This window comes from Pantherophis guttatus, chromosome 1, assembly GCF_059756535.1.
Source record: "Pantherophis guttatus breed Tessera chromosome 1, ASM5975653v1, whole genome shotgun sequence".
Taxonomy (NCBI): Eukaryota; Metazoa; Chordata; class Lepidosauria; order Squamata; family Colubridae; genus Pantherophis; species Pantherophis guttatus.
In genome coordinates this window covers 272731381-272758062 of record NC_142063.1, presented here as the reverse complement: position 1 = coordinate 272758062, position 26682 = coordinate 272731381, and the positions used below count along the sequence as shown (strand labels likewise).

The 26682-nt window shown below is 41.8% G+C and overlaps 1 protein-coding gene across 3 annotated transcripts in view; it reads left to right on the top strand.

Moving 5' to 3' along the window:
* The window catches only part of RPS6KA2 (ribosomal protein S6 kinase A2), a 201493-nt gene that overhangs the window by 46177 nt on the left and 128634 nt on the right, over positions 1-26682 (top strand). The window contains exon 1 of one of the 3 annotated variants that reach the window (XM_034428483.3): positions 21222-21995. The exons of the other annotated variants lie outside the window; for them this stretch is intronic. Coding sequence (XP_034284374.1) covers positions 21897-21995 — 99 coding nt within the window. The 5' untranslated portion in view covers positions 21222-21896. Of the gene's footprint in view, positions 1-21221; positions 21996-26682 lie in introns of those variants that run through there. 3 annotated transcript variants of the gene reach the window in all.

The following is a 26682-nucleotide window of genomic DNA, read 5'->3' as shown; positions in this document are numbered from 1 at the left end:
GTAAAACCGTCAGGAGGCTCCGCCCACTGACCCTGACATCATCAGAATGCTTCTGCGCATGCGCAGAAGAGCGCATGCACGAGCAAAGTGAGCCCCATTGCGAACTGGTAGTAAAGGTAAGTAGAACCCACCCCTGCATAAATTGCAACAAGAGGTCCTTTTCTCTTTCATTACATAATTTGCATTAGTACGTATTACTTACTCAGGTCATGATTAAGACTTTATCGTCCATTGAGTCTTTTCTTTCAAGGTTCCTGAAGTGAGGGAGAACACAATGAAACCAACTCAGAAAACTCATATTGATTAATATAAAGCTTCATATTGTGACTGGTCTTATGATGACTGCAAAGATGTTCAGGACTTCCGGCTACATCTGGCTCTGTTTTCCGAATCAATAACACAGTCATGATTCAGTTTAGAAGAGAGTTGCACAAGTGAAGATGAGAACACATTCTTGTACTATAGTAGCATTATTTTAAAAAAGTTTAATACAATGTTTCCCAAATTAATTTTATATTTTTATTGCCTCTGTGTTGTTTCCAGTTACCTGACTTTTTTAATTCTGTACTCCATGAAACAATTTACTTTTGGGAAACAATCACAGAAGTTCCTTTTTCCTGGCAGTGGCTGGACAGTCAGCTGCCTAGAATTTTCCTGCATTCAGCAGGAAGTTGGACTCAGTAGCTTAAACAGTTATTCCAACTCTGTGATTCTGCCTTGCTAACGCTTCCTTTTCTCACCTGATATTAGTATCTTTTTTCTGTATATTGCCATGGGTCTATATCTTTCCACAGTTGTCTCTCCATTTCCAGTTCACAGCTATTTCCCATGAGAGCAAACAAATAGAAATTTAAAATTCTCATAGCAGGACCCAAGAATCAGGAAAGGAAAAATCGAAAACCTGTGGTGCTACAGATTCCAACCAAGAGATAAAAACAATGCTTTACTCTGATAGTATTTATCATGATGCATATATCAGAAGCACAAATGTCAGACATTTATTCAGATTCATGAAAGAAATAACATGTAGAATAACAAGCAGGGTTATCTGTGAATGTAGTAATTGTGCTAGCAGATTTGGAGCATATATCATTGTAATATTTCTCTTTTTAAATGCCACACTAAGCTTAATTGCCCTGGAAAAATTTCCATGAAAATGGTCAGTATTTATGCATAAATAAATTATAAAGACAAAAATAGGCCTTTTGATGTGGTTGAATACTTGTAGCCTAGCTAGGTGAACAGGAAAGCAGAAGTATTGTGTATCCATCTCTTCTATTCTTGTGAAGATGAGTTTCCACCTCTTTTTGTTCTAGTGAAGACAAATTTCCACAACAGATTTACTAGGCCAAATGGAACTGAACAAATTGTTATCCTTGACTGCATCATCTCCACACTTGCCCTGGAGGTAACTGACATTGTTCATATGGGAAATTTTGTGTCCAAAGGAAGAAAACACCACTTCCAAACTGGAACAATGAAAGACAGCTCTAGGCTACCTCCAGCCTAGGGATAAAATGGAAGTGGCATCATGACCTTGTCCCTTAAAAACAGCAAGTAGAAGATGAAGATCTGCCCCTTTAATCTTTCCTCTGCATCAGCTTAATAAAAAAGGTAGGCAGAAGGCAAACAAATCCATAAAGCAGAGTAAAGTAGCAAAAGTGACCTGTAATTACCTTAATGAGTCATAACCATAAAGAATATGATTTCCACATGTACTTGCTTGTGTGCTACTTGGAATAGTGTGTGTGTCTGTATCAATATATTGATATACACATAGATGGAAGTACAGGAAATGAAATAAAGTTCTGTGAGTCCTATAATTGCCTAATTTATTTGTCTTTGCAGTGTTGAAATGTATTGTTTATATAGCTAAATCTCTCAACAGCTTCATAAAGTTACAGGTATTGAACATTAGAGATAACAAGCTATTTCCTATTGGAAAAGTTGACATTGGCACAGAATTGATTGTCTGATTAATAGAAATAGATGTTGAACAAGCTAGAATAATTTTCTCAAACTCATGGCTCACATTGTTGTATACCATTCTTCTTTTAAAGAATCATCTTGAGAGCCTCAAGAAGGGGGAGAGAAGATGTCAGGGGAAGGAAGTGAAAGCAGCCCTGGCTATTGTATGTGTACAGATCAAGGTTTACAGTGCAGTCACTTAGCAACATGTATGAAGGAACAAGAGTAGGTAGAGCCTTCAGAGCTACACAAGCAGAAAACAAAACTCCACAGTACTTGCAAGCATATGGAGCTAGAGGACAAAAAAGTGACAAAGGCTTCTAGATGGATGCACACAAGGCACTAAGCTATAAACCAAGCAACTCATGATGTTTTAGCGCAAAAATAGGAACTCCAAGGCTGAGTCAACTTTGAGCCGGTGAGACTTGAACTGCCAAACTGCTGGCAGCCAGCAGTCAACAGAAGTAGCCTTCAGTACTGCATTCTAACCACTGTGCCACCACGGCTCTTCCCTGGTCCTTCAGTTCTTCCAGTGGTTCACTCATTGCTACTGTGTCCATCCACCTTAATGCAGATCACCCTCTTCACTTTTTCCAGCATTAGAACCTTCTACAGGAAGGGAGGTCTTTGCATGATGTAAAAGATTTGCACAACTTGAAGCGAAACCAGAATATTGTTGCCTGTTTGTATACTATTTCTCAGTTAGTTGGATATGACAGACTAAATGTCCCTGTAATTTCCCTGGCAATGACATGCAAGTAGCTTTGCCTTCTTCTGTGTTACCGTGTTACTTTCCAGCCCAATTTTTTCCTGGTGGACTTTCATCCAAGCGCTAATAAGGTTTCATCCTGCTTGTCTTTTCAAAGAACCCTTGTAGATGATTTGTAAATCTATCTTCTGGTATACCTTTTAAAAATATCCACCTTAGATACATTCTAAAGCTAAATAGCAGGCATGGACAAGAACTCAATTTATTCTAAGAGATGATGAGCATAAGAAACTTCCTTTACAGTTGCAAATTTCCTTAGGACTGCTTATTACCTTTCTGGTTCTATGATAAAGTGTAAAGTATAAATCAGGAACCAGAAGGTTTCCCATGTAAATGAATCCTGAGCCTGGAGTGCCCATCTTGAGGTATTCATTAAAATATATCTTAAATTTCAGAGACTTCTAAAGCACCCAATGCAGATAGAGAAATCTTCCAATGCATCATAATATAAGCAATGCCCTGCTGGATCAGACCCCAGGCCTATCTAATCCAATGGTCAACAACTTCACAAGGAATCCCACTAGCTTCCCAACAGGTTGTCCCCATTGTTTCCAGTAGCTGTTTCCCCCTACTTAGAATGATTAGTGCTCAAGATCACTGGTGAAATTTATATTAATAATTCCCAAGGTGATTAATCTGTCTTCACTCCAGCATACAAATGGATGTCATTTTGTTGCTGCCAAAGCTACAAATGGAACCTCCCTCCTTGCCACTGCTGCTGCCAAGAGCAAATTTGATCTGACACTTGAAACACAACATCTAACAATATCCTGGCCCAAATCATGTGCTTGAATCAATACCTCACTCTGTATTATCCTAGCTGTGTAAATATGACAATTATAAAGTGACATATAACTTGAACAACAAATTTCAAGCAGTCCTTCAGCTGCACTGAGCTCACTTTCTGCTGTACTTGGGATTACAGGTCATATATGAGGGTTCCTTGAAAAGCCAAGCAGGACCAGAATTCAACTCAATTCAGCTGTGTGCTTATTAACATTATGTATTCATTAGATCCTGCATAATACTGACCTTAAATCAAATGCATATTTTCCTGAAATCACAGAGCAGCTTTCAGGGGCAACCATTTAAAGTATCCCCAACAGATACAATATAGGCATCCATGACTACTTCATTATAGCTTCCCTTCAGATCTGATTGCTGCACATCCTTAATATTTATCCTTTTTTTTTGTCCATTTACCTGGCTGATTTCTATTTTAGACTCATCCTGTGAGGTAAATGGGAACACACATGGCATTAAATCATGTGTATCGAATAAATAACATTTGATTGGGTTCACACAATAACAGTAAGCCACACATCATGTTTTACAAACTGCAAATGTTAAATCTCAAACAAGCACACTGTTTGGATATGGGAATCTTTGAAAATGAAAACTTTGAAGAAGCAAGATAGAAAGATTGTTGACACTTTTGAACTTGGTGTTGGAGAAGACTTCTGTGAATACCATGGACTGCCAAAACACAAATGGATCGTGAAACCTACCAACCCAAAGTTCTTACTTGAAGCACAAATGACCAATTTTAAAGTATCCTACTTTGGAGACATTATGTGACAGAGACATTAATCTTTGGAGAAGGCTGTAATGCTGGGAAAGAAGAGGATGATCAGCAAGGTGGATGGACTCAGTTAAGTAGTGATGAATGCACTGTTGGAGCACTTGAAATCAGAATAACAGAGTTAGAAGGGACCTTGGAGATCTAGTTCAACCCTCCCCCCGCATTCAAGCAAAAGACCCTATGCCATTTCAGACAAGTGGTTGTCCAACCTCTTAAAAACCTCCAGTGATGGAGCACCCACAGCTAGTGAAGGCAAGCTGTTCCACTGATTAACATTTTAATTACTTGAAATCTAGTCTTGAGACAATAGTACATTGTTCTCCTCTATGCATACTGATGTGGATAGTCTTGGGGTTGCTGTGGGAAGGAGTAGTAGTTTAATTCTTTTTACACACAGTACCTGTTTAGTTGTCAGGTAGGCAGTCCTGGATTTCAGTATACTCTACAGTCTCCTTGTAAAGAACAGACCCCTAACATTCAAATCTCTTCTATTTTCATAGACAAGAACATATATTCCAATTGTCTAGTTTGTTTCTGTAGCAAGATGGCAATGAAGCTGTCTTTCAGTAAACTTTTGCATTTGATCAACACTGCGACTGTAATAATAGCATCTTTTTTCCAGTGTGGGTTCCTACTGATGTAGATCTAAAGAACAAAGGTTTCGTCAACTTCGTCAATGGCAAAGGCAACAACAGTTCTTTTGTTTCTTGTCTTGACATATTGTAAAGAGGAAAAAAAAAGCTTAAGCCAGTGAATGCGTTATTCTTGTTCTTTGGTATGATGCCATCTGGGCGGCTACTTGGTCATGCAACCCCAGGATTTATATCTGAGCACTTCGGTATAGACATTCTTGTGCAATTTAGCTGTGCCTCTCTGTCAAGCTGACAGTTTTATTCTTTAGATACTTTGTATAAGCAAAACTGAAATATAGATATGGTTAAGGCCTTTGTTGTCAGAGATTTAGTTTCTGTAACTGTACAACACATTTCAAATTTTTCACTGCTTTTTTCTACAAAGAAAGTGCTGATAATAATTTGGGTCTAATGGGCATATTTGGAATTTTGAGATAATGTAATTACAGGAACACAAAATAATCATGTAAAGAGGGAACTAATTTGCACTAAAAACCCCATATAAGGAAAAAGCATAGTCCAAGTTGCAAAACCCAAACGTACTTCTTAGAGCCAATAGTTTTTGTCCACAATTGTCCATTCCGCAAATACCATCTCTTATCCCACACTCCATTTAATTCTTCCCCTCCATTTTCTCATTTCTTCTTTTTCTACCATATACAGACACCATCTAAAGCACACAGATCCTGTTTACATGACACGTTTAAAGGGGCCATTGGTGGGAGTAGTGTTGCATGAAAGCTAGTTCAGATGAATTAGTCAATCAGGCCCACAGTATTTAGGGTTAACCCCGGACAATCCCAAGTGTGATTAAAGATAAGCAGATATCAGGCACTATGGTAGAGCTTATGTAACCAGGGCAAAGAGGTAGTGGTGGTTATGAGGCTTGTAAGGAAATGAAGACATCCAATCTGCTTTGCATTGCTGGGATGATATGAAAGTTTTAGTTCTGCACTACCAATACAATGCTCCTTTGCATGTACTTACACATGAATGAAGGCTTGCCTTCTTATAGCCCTTCTCTAGATTGCTCTACAAGCTTCCTTAACTCTTTCTATTGTTCTACACCTCTCTTTTCAATATAATTCCACTCTTTCTTTTGCTCTCAAGTATAATTTGGTCTCACTCTTTCCTCTTCCTACCTCATTGGGCCTCACTACAATTTCCAACTATATCGGGTTCATGAAGGAATGAAGAGCCGGGTGGCACAGTGGTTACAATGCGGTACTGCAGGCTACTTCTGCTGACTGCCGGCTGCCTGCAATTTGGCAGTTCAAACCTCACCAGGCTCAAGGTTGACTCAGCCTTCCATCCTTCCGAGGTCAGTAAAATGAGGACCCAGATTGTTGGGAGCAATAGGCTGACTCTGTAAACTGCTTAGAGAGGGCTGTAAAGCACTGTGAAGCGGTATATAAGTCTAAGTGCTATTGCTATTCTACCCGCTTCTTGGTTGACTCCCTTCCCCCTCTTCCAGCATTTCTCTCTATCAAGCAATGTCACGCTATTCCTCCCTTTTATTGTCCCATTTCTTTTGGGACAACCAGGAGTGCATCAAAAGGAAATGCTAATCTCAATCCAACCACTGTCTTTACTTTCTCTAAGCTTTGAAGCATTCCTACCCACCAACCTATTTTAAAAGTTTTACATGCATGTATGTGCGCAGACACAAACACACAGAGTCATATACAATATACAGCATTATTGTTACTCCCAGACTTCGCATATGATCTCCTTGTGACTTGTGAACTCTGAACCTCTCTATTTTTATTCTCTGTGGTCAACCGGAGGAATGCAGTCATTTGTGCCCACTTGGGCAGAGAACACAAAAGGATGTCTGTCCAAGTTGGAGGCATGCCTTGGATGGGGAACACGGCTGGCATCTCTCTTTTACAGCCATAATATCCTAATTTTTTATTATTATTATTATTCTTTGTTCTCCAATCCCACTACTAATTTCCTCATAAGCAAATTCAGAAATATCTAATCATGAAGGGGATTTCTAATCATCATAGAATGGCATATATTTCTTCTGTGACATTATATATACAACTCAGGACTTGTCTATGTTTTAGTTTGTTGTAATATATTTGATTGTGAGGTGATCTATGATTTAATAGGATTTTAAAATTGCTCTTTGACTTTCAGTTCTCCCAGTAATCACATCACTTAACACAAAACCCAAGTATTCTTTGTAAAACAAATGAATTGCTTTTATCTTCGTTATTTTGTTATTTACTTAAAGGATTTATAATGTGGTTCTTCATTAAAAGTAGTTCACTGACAACTACTTTCATTACTAGTGAGATACCAAGTAGAATAAGAATTTTTAAACTGATTTTAAATATATGCACAATAATATTTTTAACATGAAAAATAGCGCTTTCCAGATTTTCTATCAATAAATGTCTATTTTATGTGTATGATTGATTTCACCTCATTATTCCAGGTTCAAACCATCAAAGTTCCATCAAAGCTCCTATATATTTCTCTGCCTCCCTTTGATTTTGATCCAGTCAGAAAATAGATTAGCTTACAACTCTTAAGTTGCTCTAATTAGTGAATGTGTTCAAATAATTTGTCTTAAACTAGCTTGATGCCACTCTTATTATCATTCTAAAAATCTACTTATTTATTTATTTATTTATTTGTTTATTTGTTTATTTATTTATTCATGTTCTATAGTCACCCATCTCAGCCAAGTGACTGAGTGCAGCTAACAATTCTAAAATTATAAAACAATAAAAAACAATAAAGCAATAAAAACACCCGAAGAAAGTTTACTAAAGTTTACTGTGTTACTTACTGAAAGTATGACAATATAAAGTTTGCCAAATTAAACTATCGGTAAATGGCACAAAGGATTTGCAGATGTTAGGGATATTTTGATGTTACAAAGTTCTGTAAAATAGGATAATGGAATCATAACCTAAACATTTTACTTAAGATTCCTTGACATGACTTTAGAAGAGCAACTTTTATTAATAAATAGAAGACAGGGCAATGTGCCCTTGAAGTGATGTCCCGATGCCTGGAGGCTGTGCGGATCTGGATGGGGAGAAACAGGCTCAGGCTCAACCCTTCCAAGACTGAGTGGCTGTGGTTCCTGGCATCCCAATATAGTCAGTTGACTCCATCACTGACTATTGGGGGCGAATCTTTGGCCCCTTCGGAGAGGGCTCGCAATCTGGGAGTCCTCCTGGATACGCAGCTGTCCTTGGAGGAAAATCTGACGGCTGTTGCCAGGGGGACTTTTTGTCAGGTTCGCCTGATCCGCCAGTTGCGGCCCTTTCTTGATCGGGATTCCCTGTGCACAGTCACTCATGCCCTCGTCACCTCTCGCCTGGACTACTGCAACTCTCTCTACATGGGGCTCCCCTTGAAGGGCACCCAGAGGTCCAACTGGTCCAGAATGCGGCCGCGCGGGTAGTCATGGGAGCTACCTGGCGCTCCCATATAACACCTCTTCTGCGTGAACTGCACTGGCTCCCAGTGGTCTTCCGGGTGCGCTTCAAGGTGTTGGTTATCACCTTTAAAGCGCTCCATGGCATAGGACCTAGTTATCTTCGAGACCGCCTACTGCTACCGACGGCCTCCCATCGACCTGTGCGCTCCCATAGAGAGGGCCTCCTCAGGGTGCCATCAGCCAAACAATGTAGGCTGGTGACCCCCAGGGGGAGGGCCTTCTCTGTGGGGGCACCTACCCTCTGGAATCAGCTGCCCCCAGAGATAAGGAGAATCCAAGACCTCGGTGCCTTCCGCCGTGCCCTTAAAACTTTCTTTTTCCAGCAAGCCGGGCTGGCCTAATACTTTTTAAATGTTTTAATTGGTTTGTTACTGTTTTTAATTATGGGGCCAAATTTATATATATCTTTTAATGGTATTTTAATATTTGTAGTCTATGTTTTTATGTGGCTGTACACCGCCCTGAGTCCTTAGGGAGAAGGGCGGTATACAAATTCAAAAATTAAATAAAATAAATAAAATAAATGTGTTAAAATAATATTGTGGGAACATGCCTATTTTACAATTTAGAACATTTTCCTTAGCCTACATGCATGGAGACTGTGATGGTTTAGATGTGCGAGCTGGCACCCGAACTTCTGGTTTCTGACACGGATGTGCGCCCGATGAACAGCTGGCCATCGCGCATGTGCGTGACGTAAACCTAGAAGTTCAGGTGCCGACCTGTGCATGCACAACGGAATGTTGCTCTTCTGGGTTTTGCCGCTCCCGTGTGCACGATGGCCAGCTGATCGGCGCATGTGTGTGCACAGGAATGTGAAAGAGGAGCCAGTGAGGCCGCGCATACCTCACAGGATGGTTCTGCGTGCTGCTTCCAGCACACATTTCATAGGTTCACTAGCATGGGCCTACACCTATTTGGAGAGCCTTTTAAATGTATTTCAGGTCTTTAGATAGAACCATATTACATGCAGTGTTCATTACATGAATAAAAATCTGAACAATTTGAGGAATCCTCAGCCTGCTCTGAATATCAGTTGTTTACCTAAACTTCCCTTGAAAACCAAGTAACAGTTTCAGGCACTTATAACCTTCTAGACCAGGGGTCAGCAATCCACAGCTCTGGAGCCGCATGTGGCTCTTTCATCCCTCTGCTTCGGCTCCCTGTCGCCACCACAATTTTGAGAGGAGCTTCCGGTTATGGGGAGGAAAAGCACAGCACACCAGGAAGAGACTCTATGGAAAGGAGCAGGTTTTCCGGTCAGCTCCACAATTGATAGGGTTTTCAGTTAGGACAGGTGGGGGAAAAAGGATGCTGCGCTAGGAGACTCTATGGTGGGGAACCGGACTTCTGGTCGGCTCCAGAATTGAACGAGGGGCTTCCGGTTAGGACTTTTTTGGCTCTTCGAGTGTTTAAGGTTGCCGACCCCTCATGGCAAAAGAAAGAAAAATGATCTCCTCCTTCAGAATGGTGTATTAATTGTGCTCATACTGTTCAAGTCTCATTTAATTCAGCACTTGGCTGTTTCAGTACAAAAATGGTTCCAGTAAGAGTCTATTTGTAAGGTTGAAATGAAGGGTCCTTGATGCTCTCTGAGCCTGGTTGTTTTCTTACAGACATTTCATTACCCAAACCAGGTAATATCATCAGGGCTGATGATAGCACTGATGGTGTTACCTAATTTGGGTAATGAAAAGTTTGCAAGAAAACAACCAGGCTCAGAGAGCACCAACAACCCTTCACAAAAATAGTTGTGCATGTAATGAATGAATAGTTATGAATGTAAGCAGAGTATGGTAATATTACCTATGTCAGGGGCAAAAGATGAACTCAATCCCATGTGGCAACACAACAGAATCAGCATCTAATATGTTGATTCAAGAGATTAGTTCAAAGCTAAATGGCTGATCAATGGACACAAGTTATCCAAAGTGTCTTTGCCACCAAACAGAACAGTAATGTAATAGCACTAGCACATAGACTTATATACTGCTTCATAGCCCTCTCTAAGTGGTTTACAGAGTCAGCATATTGTCCCCAATAATGAAGTTTCTGGGCTTTTATTGTTCAGACCTAAACTTAATGCTGGCTGCAGTTGGTGACAGATGTCAATCATTGATTTATAGCAATGATGGTGAACCTTTTCAGCACTGAGTGCTTGCACACTGGTTTTCGGCACTGCCACACACGCGAAGGAGAGCTGATTGTTGTGCGTGCATGCGCACCAGAAACCTGGAAGACAAACAGGCAAGGCTGCGCGTGCCGGGCGACATGGCTTCGTGTGCCACTTTGGGCACGCGTGCCATAGGTTCGCTATCATGGATCTATAGTGATCAGCAAGGTTGTGTATAACTATGCAACTTGTCTTCTGCATGATTTTGGGAAATGTATGCCGTATTTTTCGGAGTATAAGATGCACCTTAGTTTTTGGGGAGGAAAATAAGAAAAAAGCTGATTGACAGGTGGATCAGCCTCCCAGAATATCCCCAATCAGCTGTTCCCAGAGGTGAATTTTAGCAATAGGTTCCTTGGTTGTAAACTCTGTGCCTTGCTTTTTTTTTTTTTTTTTTTTTTTGCTTTCTTTTCTGCCTCTGAAAGCCTCCGAAACAGAGCTTCAGAAAAAAGCCTCTGAAGCTCTGTTTGGGGGCTTCTTTTCTGAAACTTCGTTTCTGATGGTTTTTTCAGCCTCTGAAACCTTCGTTTGAGAAGCTGGGTAGGGCTACATTCAGAGTATAAGACGCACCCAGTTTTTCACCCTCTTTTTTTGGGGGGGGGAAGGTGCGTCTTATACTCTGAAAAATACGGTATTTCTCATTCTACTGTGCTCCTCTACTGCTGCAGCTAAGGACAGATGATGTCCTAGAATCAGCACAGGCGCTCCCTGTGGTTGACTTCTAATAGCTGCCAATCAAATAAAGCTTCACATGAACAAAGGAAGTGACCTTATAACAAATTGTGTAATGTAGCTCAGAACTGTTGTCACAGCTTGCCAATCAGGCTCGTTACAGGGGCATGGAACGGAAGGCGGGGAGCGGGGTGTGGAGGAGCTCAGTGTGGATAGGTTGGAGGGCAGTTCTATCAGGACCGTGGTTGGGAGGGGCAGATATGGCGGGAGTAGGGGGCCACATCAGGTGGTGGGGGCACGCACCCGCTATCTCCAAGCGGTGGCATGCCTCGGCCCCCATGACTCTTCTCGTCTCCCCGGCTGTCCAGAGTCTCAGAGCCCAGGCCTTAGACTGATGTTGTGCAACGCCAGGTCCGTGGTTAATAAGGCCCCCCTCTTTTGTGAGCTAATACAGGAGTGGGGTGCGGACCTGGCAGGTATTACAGAGACCTGGCTGGGCCAAGAGGGTGGGTCCCCCTCGTAGAGATGTGCCCACCAGGTTTCCGCGCATTCCATCAGCCAAGGGCCCAGGGCAGGGGTGGCGGGGTGGCGGTTGTTATAAAGGAAGGTCTTGATCCAAGGGAGGCCACTGTACCTCAGATAGCCGGATGTGAGTCTCTCCTGGTGAAGTGGGGCCATGGGATGCAGGTGGGCCTGCTGATCACGTACCTGGCTCCCTGCCACGTGACAGCGGCCCTGCCCGAGCTTCTCAACGTCATTGCCGGAGTGGCGGTTGATACCCCCAGACTTTTGGTCATGGGGGATTTCAACCTGCCATCTACCGGTGGGGCGTCTGGGATGGCTCAGGAGTTTATGGCTTCCATGACAGCCATGGACCTGACACAATTAATTCATGGCCCCACTCACGTGGGAGGACACACTCTGGACTTGGTTTTTATCTCTGGTCAGTGGCGGAGTGGTCTGGATATAGGAGATATAGTTATTGAACCCCTGTCATGGTCGGATCATTCTCTCCTGAGACTGGACCTTTCGACCGCTGCACCCCACTGCAGGGAGGCGGAACCGACCAGGTGGTTCCGCCCCAGGCGCCTGATGGATCCTGATAGGTTCCAGAGGGAGCTTGGGCCAGTTCCTGAAACTCTGGCTCACGACTCGGCTGAAGATCTGGTGGCTGCCTGGGATAGGACAGCCGCCAGTGCTCTGGACCGAGTCGTGCCTTTGCGGCCTCTGACCCGACGCCGAACCTGCCCGGCCCCTTGGTTTTCCGAGAAGCTGAGGGAGATGAAGTGCCGGAAAAGACGCCTAGAGAGTGGTTGGAGGGCTAGTCGCTCCGAATCCGACCGAATACTAGTTAGGTCTCATATTAAGACCTATCTAGTGGCGATAAAAGCGGCAAAGCATAACCACTTTTCCGCTCTTATTGCATCGGCAGATAACCGCCCAGCCGCCTTGTTTAGGGTGACCCGCTCCCTCCTATATCAGGGAGCGCGGGAAGACCCCTTGCAAGGGCAGGCTGAGGATTTTGCATAGTATCTGCATGATAAAATTGCTCAGATTCAGGAAGGCTTGGACTCTGACTGGGTAGATCCCGGCGGGGTGACTGAGGCTGGTCTTGAGAATGTTACCTGGGATGAGTTCGACCCTGTGACTCCTGAGGACGTGGACAGGATCCTGGGGAGGTTAAACGCAACCACATGTTTATTGGACCCGTGCCCCTCCTGGCTGGTACTGGCCACCCGGGAGGTAACACGAGGCTGGCTCCAGAGGATCATAAATGCTTCTCTGAGAGAGGGTTTCTTGCCTCCCGCCTTGAAAGAGGCGGTGGTGAGGCCCCTCCTCAAGAAGCCTTCTCTGGACCCGGCCGTTTTGGCAAACTATCGTCCGGTCTCCAACCTTCGCTTTGTTGTGAAGGTTGTGGAGAGTGTGGTTGCGCGACAGCTCCCACAGTTCCTGGATGAAACCGTCTATCTAGATCCGTGCCAGTCCGGCTTCAGGCCTGGGTACAGCACGGAGACGGCATTGGTCGCATTGATGGATGATCTCTGGAGGGCTCGGGACAGGGGTTGTTCCTCTGTTCTGGTCCTGTTAGACCTCTCAGCGGCTTTTGATACCATCGACCATGGTATCATGCTGAGCCGGCTGGAGGGACTGGGGGTGGGAGGCACCGTGATGTGGTGGTTCTCCTCCTATCTCTCTGACCGTTCGCAGTCTGTGTTGGCAGGGGGGCAGAGGTCGACCTCGAGGCGCCTTGCTTGCGGGGTGCCGCAAGGGTCGGTCCTCTCGCCGCTCCTGTTCAACATTTATGTGAAGCCGCTGGGTGAGATCATCCGTGGTTTTGGGGTGCGATGCCATCTGTACGCTGATGACACTCAGCTGTACATTTCCACCCCAGACCACCCCAATGATGCCCTCGAAGTGATGTCCCAGTGTCTGGAGGCCGTGCGGGTCTGGATGGGGAGGAACAGGCTTCGGCTCAACCCTTCCAAGACAGAGTGGCTGTGGATGCCGGCGTCCCGGTATAGCCAGCTGGTGCCATCGCTGGCTATTGGGGGCGAGTCACTGACCCCCACAGAGGGGGCTCGCAACTTGGGCATCCTCCTGGACACACAGCTGTCTTTAGAAGAGCATATGACGGCCGTGGTCAGGGGGGCTTTTTATCAGGTTCGCCTGATACACCAGTTGCACCCCTTTCTGGATCAGGACTCCTTGTGCACAGTCACTCATGCCTTGGTTACGTCACGCCTGGACTACTGTAACGCTCTCTACATGGGGCTCCCCCTGAGGAGCACCCGGAGGCTCCAGCTGGTGCAGAATGCGGCTGCGCGGGTGATTATGGGAGCGACATGGTGCTCCCACGTAACACCTCTCCTGCGCGAGCTGCATTGGCTCCCGGTGGTCTTCCGGGTGCGCTTTAAGGTGTTGGTTCTCATCTTTAAAGCGCTCCATGGCTTAGGGCCAGGGTATTTGCGAGACCGCCTGCTGCTACCGATAACCTCCCACCGGCCAATACGCTCTCACAGAGAGGGCCTCCTCGGGGTGCCGTCGGTCAGGCAATGTCGGCTGGCGGCCCCCAGGGGGCGAGCCTTCTCTGTGGGGGCACCCGCCCTGTGGAATGAGCTGCCTCCTGGAATACGATTGATCCCGGACCTCCGGACCTTCCGTAAAGCCCTGAAGACGTTTTTATTTCATCAAGCCGGCCTAGCCTAAATGGTTTTTAATTGGGATTTTAAATTTTATGGATTTGGGGTTTTAAATTGGGTAGCCAATGATTTAATTCTTTTAATTATCTTAACTTTTGCATTTGTATGTTTTTTAATTTTGGCTGTTCACCACCCTGAGTCCCTTCTGGGAGAAGGGCGGTATACAAATTAAATTAATAAATAAAATAAATAAATAAATAGATTTTAAGGCTTATAGATGTGGGTGGAATGAACCAGGATTTTAGCGTAAAATGTACAGGTTTTGCTACTTAGCCACTGTCCTTGTGCAGGTTTACATAGAAGTTGTGGGGAATATATAAATTGTACTTTTGCAGTTCGCTTACATAAAATCTTCATTTAATTTCTCTTAAGTAACATCTCATCCATGTGCATATTTCTTAGACTGCCCAGTCTACACATTTGAGGTTGTAATATTGTACACATTATACTGTTTCCCATGAAACTTGGGAAATAGTGTACAGCAATAGGAAATTGATATCTGACTGTTATGGCCTGAGGGACTAAATAAATGCTGTGCACAAACACATATAGCATTTGTTTATGTAAAGCAACTTCAGAAAAACAGTGATTTTGAAATAGCAGCTGGGGAGCAGGTGTTTAATATTTATCCATCAATAGTTTCTTCACTCTGATTGCCCCAATATTATTTTTGCCTCTTTGCTTCTCAAAATAGGAGTGTTCAGTGATTCTCTTAAAACTACATATATATAATACTTGATGAGACTCTGAATTATTTGCATGTTGCCGTAGATTTGAGCATGTAAGTCAGTCCTGACTTTGACTGATAATGCATTACCTTATACATACAGCAGCTGTTTCGTTGCTTTTCTTTCAATCTTCTTCTGCAGCAGGAAAAGTTTGTCACTAACATAAATTCCAAATCTCAGTTTTTGACACTGTAAATTGATCTGACAGTTGCCAGTTATTATTTGTGATAAGGCTATTACTATGATAATTTTTTTCACTTGTGCATTTTTATTGGAATCATTGTGGAAATGGTTGCTGTCCAACCAAATGTCAGATTCAGACTTATGAGAAATAATTTTGACAGCTAACTTATATTACTATCCAAATCTCATCCTGGTCAATTGTATACAAAATCAGAGATCTTCTGTTTTTCTTCTAACAATTGGCTTTTAAAGATTCCAGAACTTTTAAGTTAATGATATCATGTAGATTATGTCCACAAAGTGAGCAAATAGATCATCTGATCCAACTCTCTAGAAAAATTTATAGTAGCCTTCTCTTAAATACATTTTTGAGACAATCATTCCAGTCTCAAAACAATTCTAACTATAAGGATGCTTTTCTTAGTGCTTTGCCCAAAACAGCTTTCTTCCAATTTCCACTAATGTATCCTGATTCCCAAAAGAATGTAATTTATAAGGAATCCTGATGAAGGACAAGCTCTTGTAAATTGATCTTAACTCCAGGTGACTCTTGGTAAAGGGTAGCCATTCTTTTAGGATTTTCACAAATCAGCATAGAGTTTGGCGAGATAATCTCTCACTGATATACTAATCAGATCAAATCTGTTTATCTTTTTCAAGATCAAATAGCCACCTAAGGGGATCATGGCTGAGCGACAGTCATCTTCTGAGAGATTATGGCTGCCTTAAAGCCATCTAGTAAGAATGTAGTTTCCACTGAATTCAGTTGGATTTACTGATAAACTGCAGTCAAACTACATCTAAATCAGGCTTGTAACCAATGGGGAGGCTAAGAAGATTTGTTCACTTTAATTTTCTTTGGTTCCTCATTTATTTAAGTTATCATTATTATTTGATATAAATTACATTATACATTACATTATATAAAAATGTAATTGTAATATTACAATTACATTTTTAGCGGCCAAATCTCAATGAACTCTGGGCTGTTATCTTAAAAAGACCAAAGAAATTTCCACTAACCAAGTAATACCAAACCTAAGGTAAGACTGGAATCCCAAAAGAATGTAATGACAGTAGCAAACCACTCCTACCTTAATTTTCAAGACGATTACATGGACTTTGTTTTGGTTTTTTGGCAGTCTTTCTCTCTGAATTTTTAAGTGGGCTAAAGGCATGCTTTGAATTTAAACACCACTGTTCAAAAGCACAAATGCCATATGAGAATTTTCTACTAAATTTAGTTTGCAGAGTCAATCTGTTCTTTCCACAAAAAAGGCAATGTCAGTGCTCCAGACACATACATGAACTCCTCTTCCAGTGGCGGAGTTGCGGGGCAACCTCTAATACTAGCACAACTATAAGATGATGGCTTAGCCCTAGAGAGGAAACAAGACTTTAGATGGGAAACTGGAAGAATGAAAGTGAAGTCAACAAGGCATGCCTCATCCGAAAAGCTAATGGGAAACACCCTGTGTTATCTGTTGAAAAAACAACGAAAACAACCTGGCTGTCTAGATTTCTTACTTTCCCATCTTACCTCATATAGACTTTCCCTCTTTGCTTATTATTGTGGACCCTTGGGCTAGAAAGCCTATTAAAATGAACTAGAAGTATTGTAGAAGAATGGTGCTTGCTGGCATAATGCCCCACATGCTGACACACAAAAACAATTTAGGCTGGGGTAAGTCTGCATTCAACTTAAATCAGGAAAGCAACATTGGGGAAAGAGCTAATTTCCCTGGACACCATAATTCTGTTCTGAGTTTGTAAAGTAAGAGGCAGAGGCAGATTATGGTTTGTTGATAGGCATCCCCTTGAACGCCGTGGCTCAGTGGGTAAGACGCTGAGCTTGTCGATCGAAAGGTTGGCAGTTCAGTGGTTTGAATCTCTAGTGCTGTGTAACGGGGTGAGCTCCTATTAGCTTCTGCCAACCTAGCAGTTTGAAAGCACGTAAAAAATGCAAGTAGAAAAATAGGGACCATCTTTGGTGGGAAGGTAACAGCATTCCATGCGCCTTTGGCGTTTAGTCGGGCACATGACCATGGAGACGTCTTCAGACAGCGCTGGCTCTTCGGCTTTGAAACGGAGATGAGCACCGCCCCGTAGAATCAGGAACAACTAGCACATATGTGCGAGGGGAACCTTTACCTTTACCTTTTACTCCTTGAAATCCAGAAGTGAAGCACAAAGTCTAATCTGCAGCACGGACAATTATTTCCATTTCTCCTTTTCTGGCATGCTTGTTTCCATGCACAAAATCCAGCAGATGTAAATAATAGAACACGTCTGATGATGCTAGCAATAACAGTAGTAGTGATAAAGAAAAATAATGGATGCTTTAGAACTGCGGATGCAAGGCGGTGGTATTTTTTATTATTATTATTTCTGTTCCACAAAGAGACATTAATCCCTGTTTTAAGAGCTGAGGCCAGCATCTCCTGACATATTTTAACTAGCTAGGCAGAGAAAGGTCAAGAAGACCTCTGCTAGCAAGTTCTTCTCCAAGTATCATAGACACGTTTTCAAGAGGTAAAAAGCTAACTGGGTAAACCTAAAACACTGCTGGCTAAGCTGAAAGTACTGAAATTTCTGAATACAGTAGATAAGAATTATAATGGATATATACTGTGTTATATTCTATAACAGTGGACTTTTACAAGACTATAAACCTCTATATTTTTGTGCTTTTCTGGAAAAGCTTCTGCTTTTCTCATGATGGCCCATCCCAACTGAGCAATAAAAAGTCATCTGAGAAATTCAGTTTCAGGGTGGGAGGAAGGAAAGGCTCTGTCATACTCCCAGGAATGTTCAATGTTTAAAAGAAAATGTAAGCATTGCCGAGAAATGTTAAAATAATATGTTTAATTAAACCATTACTTGAGAAAAAAGAACTGGGATCTTTATTAATTCCTCTGAAATTATTACAGCACAACGGAGATTATTTCTTCTGCAGATAAAGTAAAGAGAAATGTTTCCATGAAGACCCAAAGGTGCTTTTTCAAGAGACAACTGGACTTTCTTGTTTTTCTTTGAAGACATTTCACTTCTCATCCAAGAAGTTCTTCCTGGATGTTGGGAATGGAAGGATTAATATTCCTTGCAGATAGCTGGTCGTTTGGATTCTTTTTTTTTATTATTTGATTTATATGCCGCCCTTCTCCGAAGACTCAGGGCGGCTTACAATGTGCTCAGCAATAGAGAGTTTTTGAGACCAGAGGCAAATCCTCAACGCTTCTTGAATGAGAAGCGAAACGTCTTCAAAGAAAAACAAAATCCAGTTGCCTCCTGAAAAAGTACCTTTGGGACAACCATGACCTGGATGACTGAGAATCTCCATAAATGTTTCCATGAGGAATTAGTAGCATAGGCTTCAGTAAACTTGTTCATTTGAAGCAGTGGTGAAATACTCTGCGGTTTGCCACGGTTTGCTGCCCGCGCATGCACAGTGCACACCAGGGGTGAAATGCTCCCGGTTTGGACCGGATTGCCCGATCCGGTAGCGATGGTGGCAGGTGGTTCGGAGAACCGGTAGCAAAAATCCCTGCACCCCCCCCATGCTCAGCTGAGTCACACAATCATCAGAGGCTTTTTTTTTTTTTACTTTTAAAAGCATTTTTTCTACAACCTCTTCCGACGAAAAAATGCTTTTAAAAGTAAAAAAAAAAAAGCCTCTGATGATCACGTGGCTCAGCTGGGATCCTCAGAGGCTTTTCAAAGCATTTTTTTCTGCAACCTCTTGGCCAAAGAGGTGGTAAAAAAAATGCTTTGAAAAGTCTCTGACGATCCCAGCTGAGTTGCCTGATTGGCAGAGAGGCATTTTTTAAAAAACTTCTCTGACGATCCCGGCTGAGTTGCCTAATCGGCAAAGAGGCTTTTCAAACCATTTTTTAAAAAGCCTCTCTGACGATCCCAGCTGAGTTGCCTGATCACCAGAGGCTTTTCAAAGCATTAGAAAAAATGCTTTGAAAGGTAAAAAAAAAAAAAAAAAAGTTGGCCACGCCCACCCAGTCACATTACCCCCACCACCAAGCCACGCCCACAGAACCGGTAGTAACACATTTTACATTTCATCCCTGGTGCACACCAAATGCACACTTCACACGGAAAAAGGAGGCTTTAAGAAGGTAAGTAGAACAGCGAGGGGGGGACAGCTATGCCGCGCGATTTAGATCTACTAGAAAGCAAGATTTCCTGCTTTCTAGTGAATATAAATCGCGCGGCACAGATGATCGTCGGAAATACCGGTCGCATTTTTTGAATGAACCGGTAGCATTTTTTTGAATGAACCGGTAGCATTTTTTTACTATTAATTCACCCAAACCGGTAGTTTTTATTACTACCGGTTTGCCCGAACTGATGCGAACCAGTAGCATTTCATTCCTGATTTGAAGGAAATAAGTACCTCAGAAGTAGTTAAGTTATTTTGGCAACCAAGAGCCCAGTCCCATTAGTTTACTGGTCCCCTGCAGACCAAAATGCTTATGAATCTAGCCACAGAAATAGCCACGGGAAGATTCCATTAGCTTATTAGATAAAAACATATATAAATGATTAATATCACATATGCTTCTCAGTTCTGTTTATGGAGATGTTCGCTCACATTCTTAGGCCTTCTAAAGGATATCTTTGTTGGTAAACATTTTTATTCCACATTACAGCATCGTAGGATTACAAGTAGGTACTTCTTTACATTTTTAAAATCATTGGGGCATACATTATATGAGAGCCAGTTTGGTTTACGGGTAGTCCTTGACTTTCAACCAATCATTTAATGACCATTTGAAGTTACAATGGCATTGCAAATAATGACTTATGACCGTTCCTTGTACTTACAATTATCACAGCATCCCCATGGCCATGAGGTCAATATTTGGGCATCTGGCAACCAGCATGTTTTTATCATGGTTGCATTGTCCAGGTTCATATGATTACCATTTGCGACTATCCCAGCCGGCTTCCCGCAAGCAAGATTAATGGGGGAAGCCAGATTTGCTTAATGATCATGTGATTCACTTAACAAAAGCAGTGATTTGCTTAACAAAAAAAGTTGTATAATCGGATGCAGCTCACTTAATGACTGTCTTGCTTAGTAACAGAATTTCTGGTCCTAATTGTCATTGTAAGTCAAGAACTATCTGTAATGGTTAAGGCCCCAGGCTGAAAACCAGGAGACTGTGAGTTCTAGTCCTGCCTTAGGCATGAGGCTAGCTAGGTGACTACGGGCCAGTCTCCTCTCAACCCTAGGAAGAAAGCAAGATCACTTCTGAAATCTTGCCAAGACTGCAGGGGTTTGTGCACCAATAGTTAAAACTGGTTAACTCCACAGGAATTAACATTGACCCAAAGTCAGATAAATGTTGCCTAGTTCTTGACACTGGGATTCTAATACGATGTTATGCACTTGCAAACAAAAGAAAACTTTGACTTCGTATAAATATACAAAAGGATGAAGGCTATTGCTTAGCGCATTGTAAGCCGCCCTGAGTCTCCAGAGAAGGGCGGCATATAAATCAAATTTTTTTAAAAAGAAAGATGCATGTGTTCTTTTTAACCATAGAAAAGTTTGGCCCTGGCTCTGTTTTCCCCAGCCCTGGTGTGCATTATTGTACTACATTAGGGGCAACTTTCAGCCAGCTTGGAGAACGGCTGGGTTAAACCAGAGATTGTAGAAACTGTGGTCCAACTCAGCAGGAAGGCGTCCGTGGGAACATTGGGTTCTATACCTAAATTTAATAATTTAATGCATTTGATTGAAAGGTCGGAAGGCTCCGATCTGCGTTGAAAGTCTGAAAAAGTGAGACGTCCGACGGAGCAGCGTCAGTGAAAAAAAAAAGACTTGGGAAGCAGCTTGGGGCGGTAGCGGCCTGCCTGCCTGCCTGCCTGCCTGCCTGCAGGATCTCCCAGGAGAATCTCCTTTGTGAGAGCTCATCTCTTCCCAGGCCAAGATAATTATAGCTCTCTCCGCGCTGCAGTTCCCAACCCACGTCGAGCCGGAGAGCGGCAACGGGGCGCTCCCTTCTATCGCGCGATCCCACAAGCCAGGAAACTGACCGGCTGCTTAGCGAGGGACGCCAAAGACAAGCCCGGTCCTGTGCTCCTGAAGCGGCTCCTCTTATCTAACCTTCCCTCGCCTCTCTGCGGGGCTAAGAGCGCTCGGAGGAGATCTCGCCGGACAAACCAGCGGCTTCTGCAGGCGGGAAAAGCCGGCTCCGATTGGCCGTTGCGAGGACCGAGGCGAGCGGAGGGGGGTGAGGGTGGTGGAGCAGAAGGCGGAGAGGAAGAGAGTTGGGCTCGCATGCAGCGATGAAATGTAAACACGGGCGGGGGAAAGAGCCGCTCCGGCCAGTAAGTTGATCGCCCCACGCCTCCTTTGCTTGGCGAAGGCTGTCTCGGCGGGGCTCCGCTCGCCCCGGGACCGGATGAATTCGCCAAAGGACCGCGGCCACCTCAGGGAGAAGACGCGCCCTCTTCCTTCCCTTCCTCGGATGGCTTTAACGCTTGGGGCGAACGGCTTGCCCTAGCGATGGAAACGAACATGAAGAAGTTCACGGTGCGCAGGTTTTTCTCGGTCTATCTCCGCAAGAAATCGCGCTCCAAGAGCTCCAGTCTCGGGCGCTTTGAGGTAAATGCTGCCGGGGCTGAGGATGTGCCTTCGCCTGGGGTGGGGTGGGATGGGGGGAGGAGGAGGGGGCTTTACAAGTTCTAGCTACCTTGCCTTCTTCCTTCCTTTTTTTGTTTTTTAAAGAGGAAAAAAAATGTATCAGCTACTTATTTCTGCAAGTAAATTACCTCAATCGGATGGGATATTTTTTTGGTCAGAGGGATGGTTAATCAGATAATCCTTGAAGGTAAAATCAGTAAAGTAGAGGCTGGGGAGAGCCCTCTTCTCCATCCCTTCATGCTTGCCACGATTTTATCTCCGCAGCATCCTTGCGGGCTCTTGAGTGCGTGGCCCAAGGGCACCTCGTGGCTCAGCGAAGGTAGCTCTGCTCTGGGATCCTTATCCGGGAATCGCCTTATCCCCCCCACACGCAGCTGTTTCATCCTGCCTAGGCTTCTCTGTCGCTGAAGGAAAGTGGTCTTTGTAAGGGAGTTAGTTCAAGCAGAAATGTTTCCTTCTGGTGAAGGCTCGCGGGCACTTTGCGGAAGTCTTTGAAACTGATGTCGGGGTTATTTTTTTAAACTTGGAGCAGAGGATTCGTTTGATTGCCCTTTCCTTTACTACTAAAGCAAAAGAATTAAATGGAAACGTTTGGGGAAGCAACTCTTAGGGTTTATATATTAACTGGTTAATTTTTCTGCTTAGAATGAAAAGCATTTGAGAGTTTTGAATGTTGAAACATACTCTGGAAGCAGCCTGGTCCCTGTGGGGGGCAGTTGCCTTGGCCTCTAAAAAGACATTGACACAATCCAATGACAGCCCTCATCTGGGTGATTTTGGATCCTGTGAGTTTTATGGCAAACTGGTACAAGTTTTATTGTGTTGATGATGATGGAATAGAATCTGATGCCAAACCCTGCAAAGCTTTCAGTTCTAAGAACCACAGTACAGGATGGGCCATCAAAAGTCAGCTTATTCTAATCATCCCTTCTGAGTATGCAAAAAGTTGCTGTCTGATAGCAAAATATTTTTCATTCCTGCTCTAAAGTGAGTTCAGCTGGTTCAACAGCACTTGAACTTTGATTAGTGTGTATAAGATTGTTGCAGCCTTAAACAGGTTTCCTCTTCAGTTCTTGTTGTTCTAACTTCCAAGTATTATACTACAGTCCAATATATTGTGTATAACTTTAAAGAGATATTCTTATTGTATTGCCACTTCATTGCTGATTGATAGATGCAGGCAACCTTTGCAAATATCTATATTCAGCCCATGGAATATATTTATTTCATCTCAAGATGGAACTGATCTTTAAAAAAGGTTAACAGTTGAGTGGGAAAATATGACTGTCAAAAAGGAACATTAAGTAAGCACATCTGTACATAGGAAAGAGTTGGTATGTTTCTGCAACTTTTTTTCTTGGTTCTCTTTTCTGTTCTTTCACTAATGATATGTTAATTACTTCAAATTTATATTCAGTTGTCCCTTTTCCCAGCATTTTTATATCATCAATGTTGATCCAACATCATTAATGAGGATCAGAATATTCTTGAAAAGTATTCAAATTATTTTAAATGAAAGGAGATTATGAAGCTAAGGGAGTTTTTTAAACCAATTTTTGCATCGTATCCAACTGATTTAAATAATTTCAAGTTATTTTCTACAGAAGTGTTATGTATAACTTTTTTTAATTGTTGATGTTAGCAATAGATCTGTGGCTAATAATACTTCTCTTTTTTGATTAGAGGAATATGAGAGCACTTTGCCAAGTCTTACTTGCCCAAACTGTCAAGGTTTAAACCCATGTCATGTGAGGTTTCACCAGGATGCTTTTTATTAAGAAAGCCTACTTATATTTTCTCCAATGTAGTATTCCCCAGATGTGTGGAGTAAACTGCCGTAATTTCCCAAAATCACATTGACTGGATTGTGGGATTATAATTCAACATATCTAGAAGATATATGATTAGGAAAGATTAACATACTTTAGATATTCACAGCAAGCTGAATATCAACTAAAATTGTAGTGAGAATGCTGTAGTTTACAAAAGATAATTGCAGATAAATCAAAGAGCTCTTTCTATTTTATATTGCTGCTTAGATACACATTCTTATAATACCAATTGGCCGTAACTGTCTATTGATTTTCAGAATTTGGATATAATTTGCTTGCAAGTTTTCACATTGGGATGGCTCTGGTTCCATATTTATTCCTATAGAGATCTGGAGTATGTAAAATCAAGATGTGGTTAGCAATGCAAGCCTGTGCAAGTCTCTTGGAAAATAAATCCAGTCTTTCAGTAGAGTATTTATTCAAGCTTCCTGAACATTGTTTTTCCGAGCTTCTGTAGCATGGTGCCCAAAGTCATAGTTTAAATCAGACCACTAAGACAAAAGAAAATGGCACTATTTCCTGTACTAGAATCCTTCAGTTTTAATTATCCTGCAGCTTGGCCTGAATAGAAAGTAAGATTTGTTTTCTTTCAGTGAGATTCACAATTCTATAAAGAAAAAGGAAGAGTACTGATATACGTTGTTGTTTATACTGTAGGGGAACACATTCAGCACAATTTATAAATCCTTTATGCTTGCTGAAGGATAAAGACAGGACTATGGGAATGCTATGACCATTTAATCTCCAATAAGAAGGTGGCTTAATAAATGCTTCTGTCAAAAGAGCTCAAAAGCTAAATAAACTATGAAATCATTCATTAGTGTCTCAAAGGCTTATATCCTGTGAATTTGCCCAGAAATTATCAGCAAAAAGGTTTTTCCTAGAAGGTTTTTCCTAAAGGACCAAGGCCATGGGGATGACACAGCAATCTGAACAGATAAAAAAAAAAGGCCATGATCAATCCAGGAATTATCTGGAGAAGGTCATTTCGATTCCCCAAAGATGTTGGAGCAGCCATTTTGAAAAGGTCAAAAGCAATATAAAACATGACTCGGTGAAACCTTGGCTGGATCTTTAAGAACAACTCTGCAGGGGAAAAAAATAAGAGTCCTTCTATAGCATACCATTGTCCAAGATTGATAATGTCACTGGAATTTGCATTGCAACATGAACACACTTCAACAATTATTTATTTATATATACATACACACACATACAGTACACACTTTCTGTGATGAGTTGTATTTGGATGGGGCAAGAAGAGATCAGAGATCTACTTTGAATTTGGTTTCATTTGTATTATAAATACATTGACCTGCCCTGAAGTAAGTGTAATTTTTTTGTGGGGCAGAAGTTAATTTACATATGTATTGAAGAGGTGGTGTTGTCATTAAGCAACTCAAGATGGAATTACAAGAGCCATTAGACATGCATAAAACCCAAACTCTTTCACAAAATCAAAGCAATATTCCATTTTGCCATTTAATAAGTAACATATTTAATATAAATATTGATATGTAGCCAAATTTTATTCAGATTGATATGTAGTTGAGTCTTATTCAGATTGATAAAACTCAAGGTGCTATAGTCCAATGTGGATACTGTATCCCAAAAGGAATACTGTATAAGAGAAACAACGATCTAATTAAAATGCAAGTATTATACCAATAAACACATCCATTTATCAGCCACATGTTGCATCTTGTTGTGACATATTCTACCTCATACCCTATTGAGTTTTGGATATTTACCAACAAACCAAATATGAACAGAAGCAAGTTATGTTCCTCATTTACGTCATAACTTTGATAATCTCTTTAATTCATGGGGCAGCTGCATGAATAGGATTACTGAACCATACTGAAAAAGAGTAAGAAAAATAGGAACATTTAGAAACTCTAATCTTCTAAACAGAGATAGTAAGTTTGAAAATGTAAAAAAGGATGGGATATTCCTGGTTAAAGTAATGTTATATATAGTACTGAGTTCCAAGCAAAGTTTTTTTTTTAAAAAAAAGCAAACAAACAATGCTGCCAGATAATAAGCATGTAACACCAAATCCATACATTAATTTGGAAACCAGAAAATACTTTTTAAAATTTTAATAAGAATGTTATCTACTTGTTTTAGCACCAAATTTGTTCTTTGGAGTGTAATAAAACAACAATTTTGCTATGGCAAACTTTTCACCTCCTCATTTCTTACATGGCCAATAAGACAATTACACCACTGATTATTTATAATCTGTTTAACTGTAATGCAAAAACTGATTTGAGAATAATAATTAAATATTGTTAAAAGGTTCTTTGTTGGCAACACTCCCATCCCACATTTCATCTCACAACCAATGTAGGATTAATACAATATATGAAGTAAACCTCAAGAATTACAATTCAAATTAATGTATTGTTCAATTAATCACAAATGAAGGCAAATATACGTGTCCCAGGATAATGTTGCAGGATCCAATCTGAGTCGGTTACTAGGACCAGGATCTTCTAAGCTTTCGAACTTGTGCTGGAACTTGTCCCATCCTCAGAGAATTTCTCAATCTCCAGGATATGTCTTAATCTTATTTTTAATCTGGAAGAGAATTCATACTAAGCACAGATATTAAGGATAACAGAATCTTATTTGCAGTGAACCACTGTTTCGTCCCCCTGTTTCTCCTTTCTCACTGCAGAGAAAACATTTCACCACTTGAGAAATTTTATTTTTTTAAAAAAAAAATTCCTTGAAGAATTATTATCTATATCGAAGAGGCAGAATTCATGAGTGGCTTAGGATCTGTCTGTCTGGATCCCAAAATGAGCAAG